Genomic DNA, 13,968 nt, shown 5'->3' on the forward strand with positions numbered 1-13,968 from the left:
TTGACTTTTTTTTAATTTTGTAAAAAAAAAAAAGGCCCTTAACCTCTCTCTTCATCCCCTTGAAGGAAAAGGCCTCAGACAGGTCTGTCCCATAAGAGGAGGGCATCTTCAGATTTCACTGAAGATTAAAGAGAAGGCCTCTCCTCTCTTCTCATCCAAAGAAAAGGGCTTGAACTGAAACTGGTCACAGGAGAGGAGAACTTTGATGTCCATGGTGAAGGGAAAGAACTAAAGAAAGACAACCTCTCTGAAGGAAAGGTCTTCAGCTTGATTTGGTCCCCAGGGTAGGAGAGACCTAGAACTCAATTCTTGAGGCCTCTGCAACAAAAATTAGTAACCAACAAAGGAACACAATAAAAGACTTTTTATGATGACAGGGGTGACCAACACACACATATGAAAGAGGAGAATAATGAAAAAACATTTAGTATCAAAACATCAAAGAATAAACAGCTTTCCCACAAAAACAATTAGAATCCTTCAAAGAAATTATGCAAATTTTTAAAAAACTATAACAAAAGAAATTAAAGCTGTGGAAGAGGGAAATATAAAAAAAGATTAACAGCTTAATAGGAGAGATACAAAAGCTCACCCTAGTAATAAACTCCCTGAAAATCAGAATGCACCAAATGGAAATTAATGATTTCAGGCGACAACATGAATTCTTAAAACAAAACAAAGCAAAAATGAGAAACCTGAGGAAAATACAAGATACCTCATATAAAAAAAAAACTGACCTGAGAAACATATTAAGGATAGATATTTTAAGAATCATGTGTTACCTGATTACCTTAAATCTCTGACCAAATAAAGCACTTGGATCTCTTGTTCCAAGAGATCATTATATCTAAAAGAGGCAAGAGAAAACTTTTACAATGGAGGGGAAGAGCAAGAAGGTGAAAGGGAATGGGACAACCTTACTCTCTTTGAATTTGGCATAAGGAGGGAATAGCATACACACTTAATTGGGTATCTTACCCTATAGGAAAATAGGGGGGTAGGGAGATGAGAGGGGGAATGATAGAAGGGAGGGCAGAATGGGAGAGAGGGTAGTTAGAAGCAAACAATTTTGAAAAGGGATAGGGTCAAAAGAGAAAATTAGAATAAGTGGGGGACAGGACAGGATGGGGGGAAATATAGTTAGTCTCACAATATAACAATTATGGAAATGATTCAGGTAACTACACATGCACAACCTATATTGAATTGTTTATCTTCCCAGTGGGGGTGGGTGAGGAGGGAAGAAGGGAAAATATCTGGAGCTCAAAGTTCTAAAAACAAATGTTTAAAAGGGAAAAAAATTGTTTTCTACATGCAACTAGGAAATAAGATATACAGACACTTAGGTATAGAAATCCATCTTGCCCTACTAGAAAGTTAGGGAGGGTGATGGGGGAGGATATAAGAGAGAACAGATTGAAGAAAGGGGTATTCAGTAGGCTTGCTATTTTGAGGGGTAGGGGAAAGATGGGGAGAAAAAGCTGTACCTCAAAATTTTGTGGAAATGAATGTTGAAAACTAAAAATAAATAAATTAATTTAAAAAACAAAATAAGATAATTTTTTTTAAAGAGATCATTAAAAAAAAATTCCCCAAACATATTAGAACAAGTGAGCAACGTGAAATTGGAAAGAATACAATGATTACTTCCTGAAAGAAACTAAAAAATGCCTGATCTCATCTTCACAAGAGTGGTGTCCTGTGATGATGACTATGGGGGCCAGGCTGGAAGTAGATCCAGTGGTGTGGTAAACACTCCTGTTCTCAGGGCTCTTGAATTTACCACCCTGAAGGTGGCGAGTGGTGGTAGTGGTGTTGGTGGTCGTAAGGATGGGCGTGGTGGGCCTGTTCTCCACAGGAGTTGAACCCCTAAATGAAACTCCCCTCCGCCAAATATATTTACAAATCTATAGGACAGAAACACAGACACAAGCCCGAAGGGAAAACAAAATCTTTTGAGAAACCACTGTTCATAACTGTTAGATGTAGAAGCAGATATGTTACTATTGTCTCAAGGTATGATCTATCACGGTTTGACTACAGTCTTGGCAATGATTACTGATCTCATCAATTGTTAATAAGGCTTCATTTCCCACATTCTTTAGTGTCTTTCTTATGTGAGACTGTATTGTTTGTTTTTTTTTTTAAAGAATTCTTTTATACCCCTTTTCCCCCAAAGGACTTTGTTTTCATCCAATATGACTTTTACTACATGATTGGCCACTTTTATGGATTTCTGGAAAAGAATGGTTTATATCAAAGATTCAGATGTTCTGCAGGCTTTCTGGGAGAATTGCTTCTTCGGAGAAAAAAAAAAAACTTAAAATCCATTAGTGTCAATGTCCATGATGTGGAAAGGTCTCATGTATTTGGGTAGAAGTCAAGCTATTCATTTAGCTTTAGCTTGTGACGGAGGGAGGTGGGGACAAAATATAATTAGAGAATGAGGTGTTCCCCTAAAGTATTTGCCTTGTCTGGAGCATCTTTCTTTCCTTTCTGTCTGTCCCTGAAGGAAATGGGCCTGGAGAAGGCAGCTATGGACATGTCAGTCTTCTTGAAGTTGCAGAAGAGAGTTCGGGAGCTGGAGCAGGAGAGGAAGAAACTGCAAACTCAGCTGGAAAAGGAGCAACAGGAAAACAAGAAAGTCCAGGTACAGTGAGGTTCTTGGGGACCCCTTGTCATGCGCACTGACCACCCCACCTCCGTCTCCTTAGACTGCTCCTGGGCATATCGAGGTTTGGCTATTTGGAGAGGTCAGGTGATGCTGGACTTCAGGGTGTGTGCGCTAACCTGGTCATAAATAATCCATTGTGCGTACTCACTAACAAAACACATTAAACCAGAATTTGGGCAGGTAGGTGGGACAAGAAATAGAGTTCTAGGCCTCTATCCGGCCTCATACGTTTACTAGCTGTGTGACCCTGGGCAAGTCACTTAACCCTGTTTGCTTCAATGGCTCATCTGTAAAATGAACTGAAGAAGGAAATTGCAAACCACTCCAGTATCTTTGCAAAGAAAACCCCAACAGAGTCATGAAGAATCGGACAAGACTGAAAAGACTGAATAACAACGATGCATGGATTCTGTTATATGCATTCCCCGTGCCCTCCCCGTTAGGATACCAGAGTAGGAGATTGCCCAAGTACTCCCAAGTTAAGCAGCTTTATTTGGTAAGACTTAGATGTTCTGGTGGTGTTTGCCGTGAGTAAGCCTTAATCACTGAATGAGCATTGCCTCGGTCAAACTGAGACCTGTTAAAGACCTTAGCTTGAAAAGGCCAGGGTCCCCCACTACATCCTGGGCCATCTCCAGTCATCCTGATCTACATCTTGCCACTGGACCCAAATGGCTCTGGAGGTGAAAGTGAGGCTGGTAACTTTGCACAGCCCTCCCTCACTTAAATCCAATTCACTTGCATGTCATGGCATCACCTCCCTGATGCCATGGTCTCCTCTTCAAGAATAAAGGACAAACAGCAAGATGGATGATATATTTTCCTGCACCTTCTTCTTCTGTTCTTTCTCTCTTTTTTTGCCTTTTGGAGGGGGGAGAGCAGGGCAATTGGGGGTCAAGTGACTTGCCCAAGGTCACACGGCTAGTAAACATGTCAAATGTCTGAGGCCGGATTTGAACTCAGGTCCTTCTGACTCTAGGACCAGTGCTCTATTCACTCCACCACCTAGCTGCTCCATTCTGTTCTTTCTCTACTGTCAGATAGACTGTTCACCTACTCTGTGTATGACTCTGGTTGTTTCTAAGGGGGAAAGAACTTTATAGTCTTTATATTGTGCTTTATAGTCTGATTGTAAAAAAAAAACAACAAACCTTAACAAGATAGTGTAGGAAGGGCAGGATCAGAGGATAATGTGGTGTCGTGGAATGTACATTGGGTTTGAAGTCAGAGGTCCAAAATTAAGTCTTAGTTTTATTTACCTGTGTGACTTTGGACAGGTCATGTCTTTTCTGAAGCCTCACATTCCTCATCAGTAATACAAGAATCATTGTATTTATGCTGCCTCCCCCCTTACCTGCTGGGGGCCTTGTTAGGATTAAATGATAGAATGTCCAGGAAGTATTTTGTTACTATGAACCACTATATCAAGGTGAGTTGTTATCACTACAGATACAAATACAATACAGTAGAGAACCAAGGGTTATGAGGCGCAAACTAGATATTAAAGGAGTTCTGAGAAAGGATCAATGAATGTTGCAATGGGTCTGCTGTCATTCCACATGGACTTCTTCATTTTAAAATTCTATCTTAAGTTAGAGGAGGCTGAAAATTCTTGGCCTACTTAAAACCTATGCAAGATTTCCGTTTAATATGGGGATGGGTAAAGTGTATTCCTGGAGTCAGGAGACCTGGGATCCAAAGCTAGGCTCAGCTTCTTATTACCTCTGTAGCCTTGGGGAGGTCTTTTTCTTTCACTGTGCCTTAGTTTCCTCCTCTGTAAAATGAGAGAGTTGGATTAAAATAAGCCCTGTTTTTTTGTTTTGTTTTGTTTCGTTTTTATGTGGAGTCCTTTGGGGCTTTAAATCTTAGTATTCTATGAAAGGTCATTGGCTTTCTGGAACCATATGTGGTATTCAGTCACTTCAGACATGTCTTATTCTGTAACCCCATTTGGTTTTTTTTGTTTGTTTGGTTTTGTTTGGGTTTTGGGGGCAAATATGCCGAAGTGGTTTGCTATTTCCTTCTTCAGTTCTTTTTACAGATAAGGAAACTGAAATAAACAGAGTTAAATGACTTGCCCAGGGTCACACAGCTATTAAGTGTCAGGCTGGATTTGAACCAAATCTTCCTGGCTCCAGGCCCAGCACTCTATCCACTGAGCCACCTAGCTGGCCACACCTACGTAAAATAGTCTTAAAAACTCGGGTGTTATTGACCTTCGTCCCAGCCTGAAGGAGCCATGTATTCCACTGTTTGGAGTCTGTCTTACATACATGACACACACTGTTTTGACTGTTCTCCCTGTGCAAATTCAAGACACTTGCACAAAACAGTTCCCATTCTTCTATATAACTGTGCTCTGCTCACTTCTTCCTTCTGAGACCCTCCCGAGGCACCCCCATCCCCTGCAGTAATCTGGGCTGTGACTCATGCTGATGGATTTAAATCTCTCTGGTGGATTAGACTCAGGATGGAGGGGGAAAGGATTAGGTTTATAAGTGACACATTATATTAGGAAAGAAGCTGCCATGACAGTCAGTAATCAAATGTATGGAAAGCCAAATGGGCTGGATCAGAAGATGCCGGAGAGAGGGAGTGAGAGAGAAAGAGAAAAGAAAGAAAAAGAAAGAGAGAAAGATCTCGTCCCTGCTTCTTTCTGAATCCAAAAATTGCTTGTATTTTATCCCTCCATTTTCCATGCTCTCAGTCTAGCAGTTCCAAATGATCCAGAAAGCCCATCCTCTGAATAGCTATTCTGGGTACTAAGTGGGTCAGCGTCTTGTTTCAGAGATTGGGAATGAAAGTGAGAAACTTGGGATCCCTCCTAAATAAACCTCTGGCTCCTGACCAATAGAGTAACAGAGGAGACAACCAATAGAACCCAGTTATGACGTTCTGAATCCCTGCCTCCTGGACCAGCCAGAATCTACTCCATAAGGCCCAGAGTAGAGGGCAGGCAGTTACTAGACTTTCATTGGTATAAAGATCAAGGCCCAGGTAGTTGAATCCAGTTTAGCAAGGAGGAGATGTGACATGGTGCAGAAAGGGCAGGCCAGCTTTGGGATCTGGGAGACCTGGGTTCACGTCCTGCTGTGACACATACCGATTGTGTGACCCTGGTCATTCAGGCTCCTGGTATCTGCCCCAAGCAACTTTCTAAGACTGTCAGTTGAAGAGTAAGTTTAGACTTGCATTGGTAGAGGGAGCTCCTTGCCCAAAATGCCTTACACCAATGAAATTACTAATAAAAAACAAAAATGTAGGGTAAAAAGCACCCCCCGCCCAGTTCCTGTCCTCAGGAAGTTTCCATTCTGGGAGGGGGTAGGCATTTGCAGAATATGATGTGGCTGACATGTACGCTACAAGGTAGAGTGTGTTGGGGACAAAGGAGAGATCCAGTGTGCTCTATGATTTTTATTTATTTTTAGAGTAGGTCTCCCTATTTTGCCCAGACTGAAAGTACAAAAGCTATTCTAGGGCCTAGTCCCACTCTTGGGCACAGGAGCTGTGACCTACTCCATTTCCAACCCCAGCTTGTTCTCCCTTCAGGTGAACAGGTGGCCCCTTGCTCGCATAGGCTTATTATATTAATGCCAGTCTTAATGTGGGCACCACATGAGCTTAGCCTACTGCAGCATGGAAATCTTCAACTCAAGAGATCCACCCATCTCAGCCTCCTCAGTAGCTAGGGTCCCGTGCATATGATACCTTGCCTGATTTGTTCTAAAAAATTCTGAGAAAGGAGCTCCCTCTGAATTATTTTGTCCTGGGTAGGGATCTATGGTACAGCTGTCAACCCCAAAGAAAGACACTTCTGTAAATGAGAGATGGCACTGAAATCAATGGGATGTAAAATCAACATTTGTTTGATCTGTCCCATTGCAAGGGCAATGACCCTGGCACCATGGCTGCTAGCCAGGGCAATAATGAATCTGAGCCACCATCGATCAAATTAATTTACACTGAGGGAGATGTGTGCAATACTTATGGCACTTAGCTTATAGAAAGTCAGCCTAGTGATTAGGATCATGGGGTTAATGTCTCTATAGATGCTTCCATAATTGGGTGGCCTAGAGTCGGGAAGAATGGAGTTCAAATCCAGCCTCAGACACTGTCTAGCTGTGTGACCTTGGGCAAGTCACTTCACCCCATGTACTTCAGTTTACTGCTCTGTGAAATGGGAATAACAACATCATAACCCTACCTCGCAGGGTTGTTGTGAGGCTCAAATGAGAGAATACTTGTAAAATGCTTAGCATACCTTGGTACATAGTAGGTGCTTTATATGAATGCTTATTCCCTTCCCTTCTCCTATGCTAGGCAATATTATCCAGAAGAGTGTGGTGAGGTAGAAAAGGCGGTTCTGACTGGGAAACAGAAGGCCCGCGTTTGCTGCTGCCGGGCTGGGTGACTCTGGGCAGGTCACTCGCTCCTCTTCAACCTTAGGTCTCCTCAGGCATGGAAAGCTTAATGAAAAAAAGGTGACTTTTGAGCTCGTGAAGGCAGTGACTAATGGAGAGAATAGTGTGCCGAGGGTAAGGCAGGCATGCAGAGTCATAAATCATCCTACATTCATGTAGCGTTTGAAGGTTCACAGAACTTGGTTTTTTTAACAGCAATGCCATGAGGTATGCTAGGTGTTTTGAGCAATTTCTCCATTTTGCAGATGATGAAACTAACCCATAGAAAGGCTAGGAGATTTATCCTGCATCACACAGCTAGAGAGGGCGGGGGCCCATCTTGCACCTCAGGCCTCTGGTCTCTAGAACTGCACCAACAAGGGCGTGGTGTAGTTCAAGGCGAGGTCCCGCTCCACTGTCTTGTCTTGCTGTTATTATAACTCTGTCTGTCTTTGCAGGTGGTTGAAACAAAGAATGAAATAGATACAGACCAGGATGCAGATCTGGCCTACAATAGCCTGAAGGTAAGCTTGATCCAGTCAGAATTATCAGCTGCATGACCCTGGGCAAGTCACTTGACTTGTTAGCCTCCATTTCATCAAAGAAGTTTCTTTTACCTTCTGGAGGCTGGTGTGGTCAGCTGGAGGAGAGCCGTGTTGGGAGGTAGGAGACCCAGGGCCACGTCCCGCTGCCCTGTGTGTGCCTTGGAGCAAATCAGTTTACCCCTGTGGAATTGTGTTTTCTCACCTTCACTTTACACATGGAAGGTTTTTTTGTTTTGTTTTTTAGAAATCAGGGTTAAGTAACTTGCTCAAGGTTACACGGCCAGTTATTTCTGGGTGTGGTGCTGAGTATCTGAGCCTGGGATTTGATCCAGGTCATCCCGACAGTGGAGCCGGTGCTTACTCGCTGTGCTACCTGGCCGCCCCCACATGGAAGGTTTTTAATAGATTAATTTCAATTAAATGTAACACTCAAGTCTAAAATTAAGAAAAATATTTTAATGGGTCTTGTTATAAATGACAAGAATATTTGTCTTGCCTGCCTTATGCAGTTTTCATGAAAATGAAGTGCAAGGACATCTGTAGAACTCTTTGAAAAAGCCAAGCCTGGGGTGTGTGTGTGTGTGTGTGTGTGTGTGTGTGTGTGTGTGTGTGTGTGTGTGTGTGTGTATACAGATACCTATCCATATGTGTGTATATGAACACACCTAAATATACATACAGGTAAGCACAGGTGTATATCTATATCTGTGTATACACACATGCATATATGCAGAGGTGTAGATAAATATGTATATTGATGCATATAAAGACATGTATACACATGGATGTGCACATATTATTATACATACATCAGTGTCCAAGAAGTCCTGATAACACAGGCTGATGTGTATACACATAGATCTATATGTATGTGTGCATGCATACACACATGTATGCCTGTGTTGTGTGTGCATGTACATGGATATGTAAGCATGTGTGTGTACATAGCTAGACATAAGTAGACGTGGTTGTGTATGCATGCACATACATATATCACTGTCAGGTAGACGTCCTGATGACACAGGCTGGCTCCTAGCACTGCGAGAGGCAGAGCTGAGGTGAACCAAGTAGTAATAACTCCCATTTTTATAGCACTATGAGGTTTACAATATGCTTTTTTCATATCTCTGTGAGGTAGGTAGTATTAAGTATTATTTTTTTCTCATTTTACATGTAAATAGTGCTCATTTAATGTTGAAATTGAGGCTAAGAATTTCAATGACTTTCCCAGGGCCATGGAGCTGGTAAGTGGGAGAGTTAATAGTTCTATAAGATGGTCAGGTCTGAGTTAGGAACCGGTGTTGGGCAGGAGGCAGGCGGCATGGACACCTCAGGGCTGGATTCGGATAAAGAGGATTTGGTGGATGTCAAAGATAGACTTGGCCTGTCAGGCAGATGTGCCTGGAATCAGACCTGCATGAAAACCCGAAGCCTAGAAGCCCTACGTACATCCTCCCGCTGACCAACACTCAAACCTCCCCCAGTAGTCAGGCAGCATGGGAATGGGCCCAGCCTATTGCACTCTGGTCATCCAGCGCTGGGCGGCATGGCAGCCGTTAAACTGGCCCTTTCAAGCAGCAGGGCTGTTGCTGCTAGCTCAGTATGAGAGTTCTCAGTAGGCTTTTTTCCTTTGAATTATTGGTTGGGTTTTCTTTTCCTGTGTGATTTCTGGGAGATTTTAAAAGTCTCAATAGAGTTAGTAAGTCTTTACCCTTGATGAATGCCTATGAAATCCAAACTTTCCTGCCTTCAGTAAGTATTCCCCAGAGGAGCCTTGATCATGTCAGGAGAATTGGAGGACATGGAAAACAATTAGCATTATTAAATCATCCATCCTGCCTCTCCTTTTAGGACCAACAGCAGTGGCATCTGCTAGCGAATCATTTACTCTAAGCCCTGTCTCTTAAAATGAACTCTCCTCCCTCCCCTCTCCCAATAATCTGCCTTTGCCAGTGAGAAGAACACATTAGTGTTGCTGTGTGTAGCAATGCCCCAGACTCTCTTTTCCAGAGGGGAGCCAGCTATATCTCCCCTTCAGGGTTCTAGGGGAGCCACTGAAGGGTAAGGTATCTTTTTCTAATGCTCTCAGTTTGTGCCCTCATTCAAATGTGTCACCATCCCAGGGCTATTTAACCAAATAACATTAGTGAATTTTTCAAAGATGTGTTTGCTTCAAAAACAATAACAAGAACAGAAATACAAATATTTCCCCCAACCCTAGGAAGATAAAAAAGACTGACCAAAGGTCAGGCTCTGACTGACCAGTGCTTTTTGAATGCCCCTCTGTCCTGACATCATAACCAATTAAAGAGTCTCCTTCTAACTGCATGGTTAGCAAACTGAAACCAGTTGTAGAATGTCTACACATGCTCCAAATTAGAGAGCAAGCACTTTCATTACACATCACAATGCCTTTCTGGAAACAGGCTCCCCACCTTCTTCTCCATGGGGAATTGCATAACCCCCCATTATGCCTTTCTCAGGGGTCTCACCATACCATTGAACTTGGTAACAGACATCAGCACTCTCCATGATGTCTAAGACAAGCTGGAGCTACCCTGCCCTTGTTTAATGGCCATGCCACAGCTTCTCTGACCAAGGTCAGTGTTCACGGCATGGTTTGGAGTCAGTAGCCTGAAAGTAAGGCTGGGGCTTGGTTTAGGTCAAGATAAGGTGAAAAGCTCCCCTTCTGGGGCCCAGAGTGAGTCAGTCCCTGCATGAAATTCAAGTTTCTGCCAGAGAGGAGGGAGATGGCAAAAGCGGAAGCAGCATGGTTTAGAGCTGGTGGCAAGGAATTGAGATTGAAGGTTGACCAGACGCTTGCCACATAATAAGCCTGTGGGGTAGGTAGGTAGTGTGAGTATTATTATCCCTATTTGACAAGTAAGGAAACTGAGGCTCAGAGGGATCAGTGACTTGCCTGAGGTCACACAGTAGAGATCAAAACCATGAAGGGTAGTGGTCCTGCTGACTTCAAGGTCAGTGTTCTTTCTACCACTCCATGTTGCATCTACCGTGTGCCCAGCCCTCGTGAGTTATTGTAGGAGATAAAAGAAGCATGATGGTCTCTGCCCTTCAAGATCTTATAATCTAGTTGAGGAGAAAAGACTTATGGGCATAAGACAGTGGCCCAAAAAGAGGTCATGAAGCCTTCCATGTGGACAGCTACATCACCGTCCTTCCTAGCATCACCAACACACCTAAGGGGAGGAAAGGGAGAAAGTTTAGATACTGGGGCACAGAAAAAAACAGTGGAATTTAGTGGCAAAATAAGCAGGTTTGGACGGGTGGAGGCAGGAGGTCATCTGCAATTCAGGGCTATTCAAAAATATTCTATACATTTGCTTGGGACCAGAGTTCAAGAAATCAGAGAGGAAACTAAAACTCAGGGTGAGATCAATGCTGTCTCTATGCCTTCCTGCCCTCTCTGTTAGAACCCAAAGCTAGGAGGGGAATGTGGAGGGATCTCGGATCTCAGCCTGTCCTACTGTCCTTCAGACTCCTTCTTAGATGCCTAGGAATCCTGTTCTGTGAAAAGACAATCAGTGAGGCCAGTCATCTGCGGAAAATCCCACGGTTGGACCGAGTCTGGACTTTGAGATGTTTCCCTCGTCCCTAGGACTCAGTTCTGGTTCTAAGACCAATTACCAGCTTCAAGACTTCGAAAGATCTGTGCTTTCATTGATGTGGGTGTTCTCTCCCTCCACAGATCTCAGCCTTTCTTTGCATTGCTGGATTATCTTTATCATTTGTCATTGCAACCCCCCACTCACCTACCAAAAAAAAAATCCTTACTCAATGACATCTCTCTTAAGAATCCTGAGTCACATAGAAACATTAGGAAACACTGGAAGGACTTAAGGGAAGGACAGGTTACTTACGATACAGCCCATGCTGAACAAACATTTTAGACATTTAATGCTAGCTATACCTGCTTTGAAGAGCTGTTGAAAAGAAAGAACTTTATAAGTTTTAAAGTTGCGTATGATTGTGAGCTGCTATTATAACCATTGTCATTATTGTTATGACTTATTGATTTGACTTTACTGATGTCAGCACACTAACCTGAAGGACTGTCTAGTATTCATCATACGTGTAAATGGATGTGTTTATATGTGTGTGATGTCCCCTTCTGAGGGAGGACTGCATCTCCTTTATTATTGATTGTTGTTATTTCCTGACAGACCTGGTTAATGACAGCGGTCAGACATCAGGGGGAAGAGAATAACTCTCAGGTTATGGTTTTACATGGAATCACCAACTGAATGCAGTGAAGAATAACAAACATGCAATCCCTGATCTCAGAGAGAGCTTACAGTCTATCAATAGAGACCATAAAGCATGTAATCAGATATTTGTAATCTAGGATAAAATTAGTAACCATCATAAGAAAAGTATAAACTGTTGTAGGAATCAGTACATGTGTTACCCATCCCCAAACTATTTCTAAAGGTAAAGAAAAATGCAATATTAATTATGATGAGTGATAATAATAATAGCTAGTGTTTACATGGCACTTTAAGATTTTCAAAGTAGGGGCAGCCAGGTAGCACAGCGAGTATGAGCACTGGCTCTAGTGTCAGGATGACCTGGGGATCGAATCCGGGTTCGGACACTTAGCACCCACCCACAAACATCTGGCCGTGTAACCTTGAGCAAGTTACTTAACCCCGATTGCTTTAAAAAAAAAAAGATTTGCGAAGTATTTCACATATATTATCTAATTTGATATTCCATCAGCCCTATGAGATAGGTGCTATTATCCCCATTTCATAGATGAGAAAATGGGCTGGGGAATGGCAAATGATTTGTCCAGGGTCATACAGCTAGGAAGTATCTGAGTCCGGGTTTGAACTTAGATCTTCTTGATTCTAAGCCCAGTGCTGTATTTGCCTTGCCACTTAGCTGCTTTAATGAATCTAATGAAACATTAATGGTAAAGTTTCAGTCAGTGTGACAGGCTAAAGTTAGAAGGAAGATTTAAGGGGAGGGGAGCTGTCCTGGATGCCCTCCAATTGCCACAGAAGTCTGTTGTGCCTACATATAAAGCCAGCTCTGATCTTATCTGGGGAGTCAGGTGACCTCTCCCCTTCCCATACTGACACTTACAGTAATTCAGGCTGTCCTTCATTGTCCCTCAGTTTCTGCCATTGCCAGAATATGGTTTACAAAGGCAGCAGCAGATGCTCCATCGGGATTCTCTCTTAAGCCTGTCTTAACAATTTGGCAAGGGAGACTTTGAAGGACCTTTTTTTGACGTCCGTGCTAATGACCCGGTAATTGTGTATATGGTTTTCCAAATGAAGTGTGAAGAGCTCTGATATCTGTCAACAAAGGCCAGATAGGTCACCTTAGATACTGGGAGGCGGCTCTCAGGTCAGCAGAAGAATTCAGGATGCTGTTGCCTGCTTCAGGGAAACTGAACAACAGGAAAAGAAAGTTTCAGACAGACAGATCTTTAAAAAAAAAAGCGAGACCTGCCCCATCACCTTCCCTTCCCCCAACCCTTCTAAATTCAAGGCAATCATTGTTAATTAAATATGAACCTGTTTGCTATAACAAGTACATTAGTTTTAGATCAAATTTATGCTGGAGTTGCACTGTTCATATGCTGACTGTACACTCTGTGTAGAGTGCTTTGGGGTGCCCTGTACAATCACTGCCAGCACAATGATGCCCACTTGGTAGGATAGGAAGCATGATTTTACCATTTTAAATTATTCTATAAGTTGAAGGTTATTATATCTTTGTTTTTATAGCTTCTTGTTAGTCATATCTGCAGTTTATTGCCAAGGCCTCAGGAAAACAACCTCCAATTAAAGAATTATTTCTTTGGGAAAATTCGATACAGTTTATGATGCCATTTCCAAATATCCATTGGGGTAAAAAGTGGGGAAACAGTTATGTCCAATGTAATAAGTCTGAGATGTGTAGACTGGCTACACAGATCTCTCTAAACCCAATAGGAAATGGACCTGAGCCCTTGATTGACAGGAACTGATCTCTGGACTAGAGCAGATTCTACCCTAGATCCTACTTTGGCTCATATCAGAACCAGAACTAGGACAGGGCAACTGGGACTTTGTCCGAGGGCACTGATAGCACTTGCCTTCTACCTACTCAGCAAAAAAAAAAGATAGTTAAAATAGGAAACTGCCAATAATAGGCTAACATGAAGGCCGGCCCTGTTTTCTGAAAGGCAATGTTGTGGTTTCCTTCAAGACCATGGTATATAACAATGTTTTAGGGTCTTTGTTTCCCTCAGTAGGGAATATCCCAACCCTTCCCCATATCTCTACCTCAGTGACGGTGTGCTTTGTGCTGCTTATCCTGGCACCAAAATTCCTGC

At 42.7% G+C, this 13,968-nt stretch overlaps 1 protein-coding gene across 4 annotated transcripts in view; it reads left to right on the forward strand.

The window, feature by feature from the left end:
• MYO5B (myosin VB) overlaps positions 1–13,968 on the forward strand; it is a 565,409-nt gene that overhangs the window by 488,452 nt on the left and 62,989 nt on the right. For all 4 annotated transcript variants that reach the window (XM_069104353.1, XM_069104327.1, XM_069104336.1 and 1 more), the window contains 2 exons: positions 2,513–2,650; positions 7,533–7,598. In XM_069104353.1, coding sequence (XP_068960454.1) covers positions 2,513–2,650; positions 7,533–7,598 — 204 coding nt within the window. The remainder of the gene's footprint in view (positions 1–2,512; positions 2,651–7,532; positions 7,599–13,968) is intronic.

This window comes from Petaurus breviceps, unplaced genomic scaffold (assembly GCF_028583685.1).
Source record: "Petaurus breviceps papuanus isolate PSGF00001 unplaced genomic scaffold, PetGlider_PUasm1.0 131, whole genome shotgun sequence".
Taxonomy (NCBI): Eukaryota; Metazoa; Chordata; class Mammalia; order Diprotodontia; family Petauridae; genus Petaurus; species Petaurus breviceps.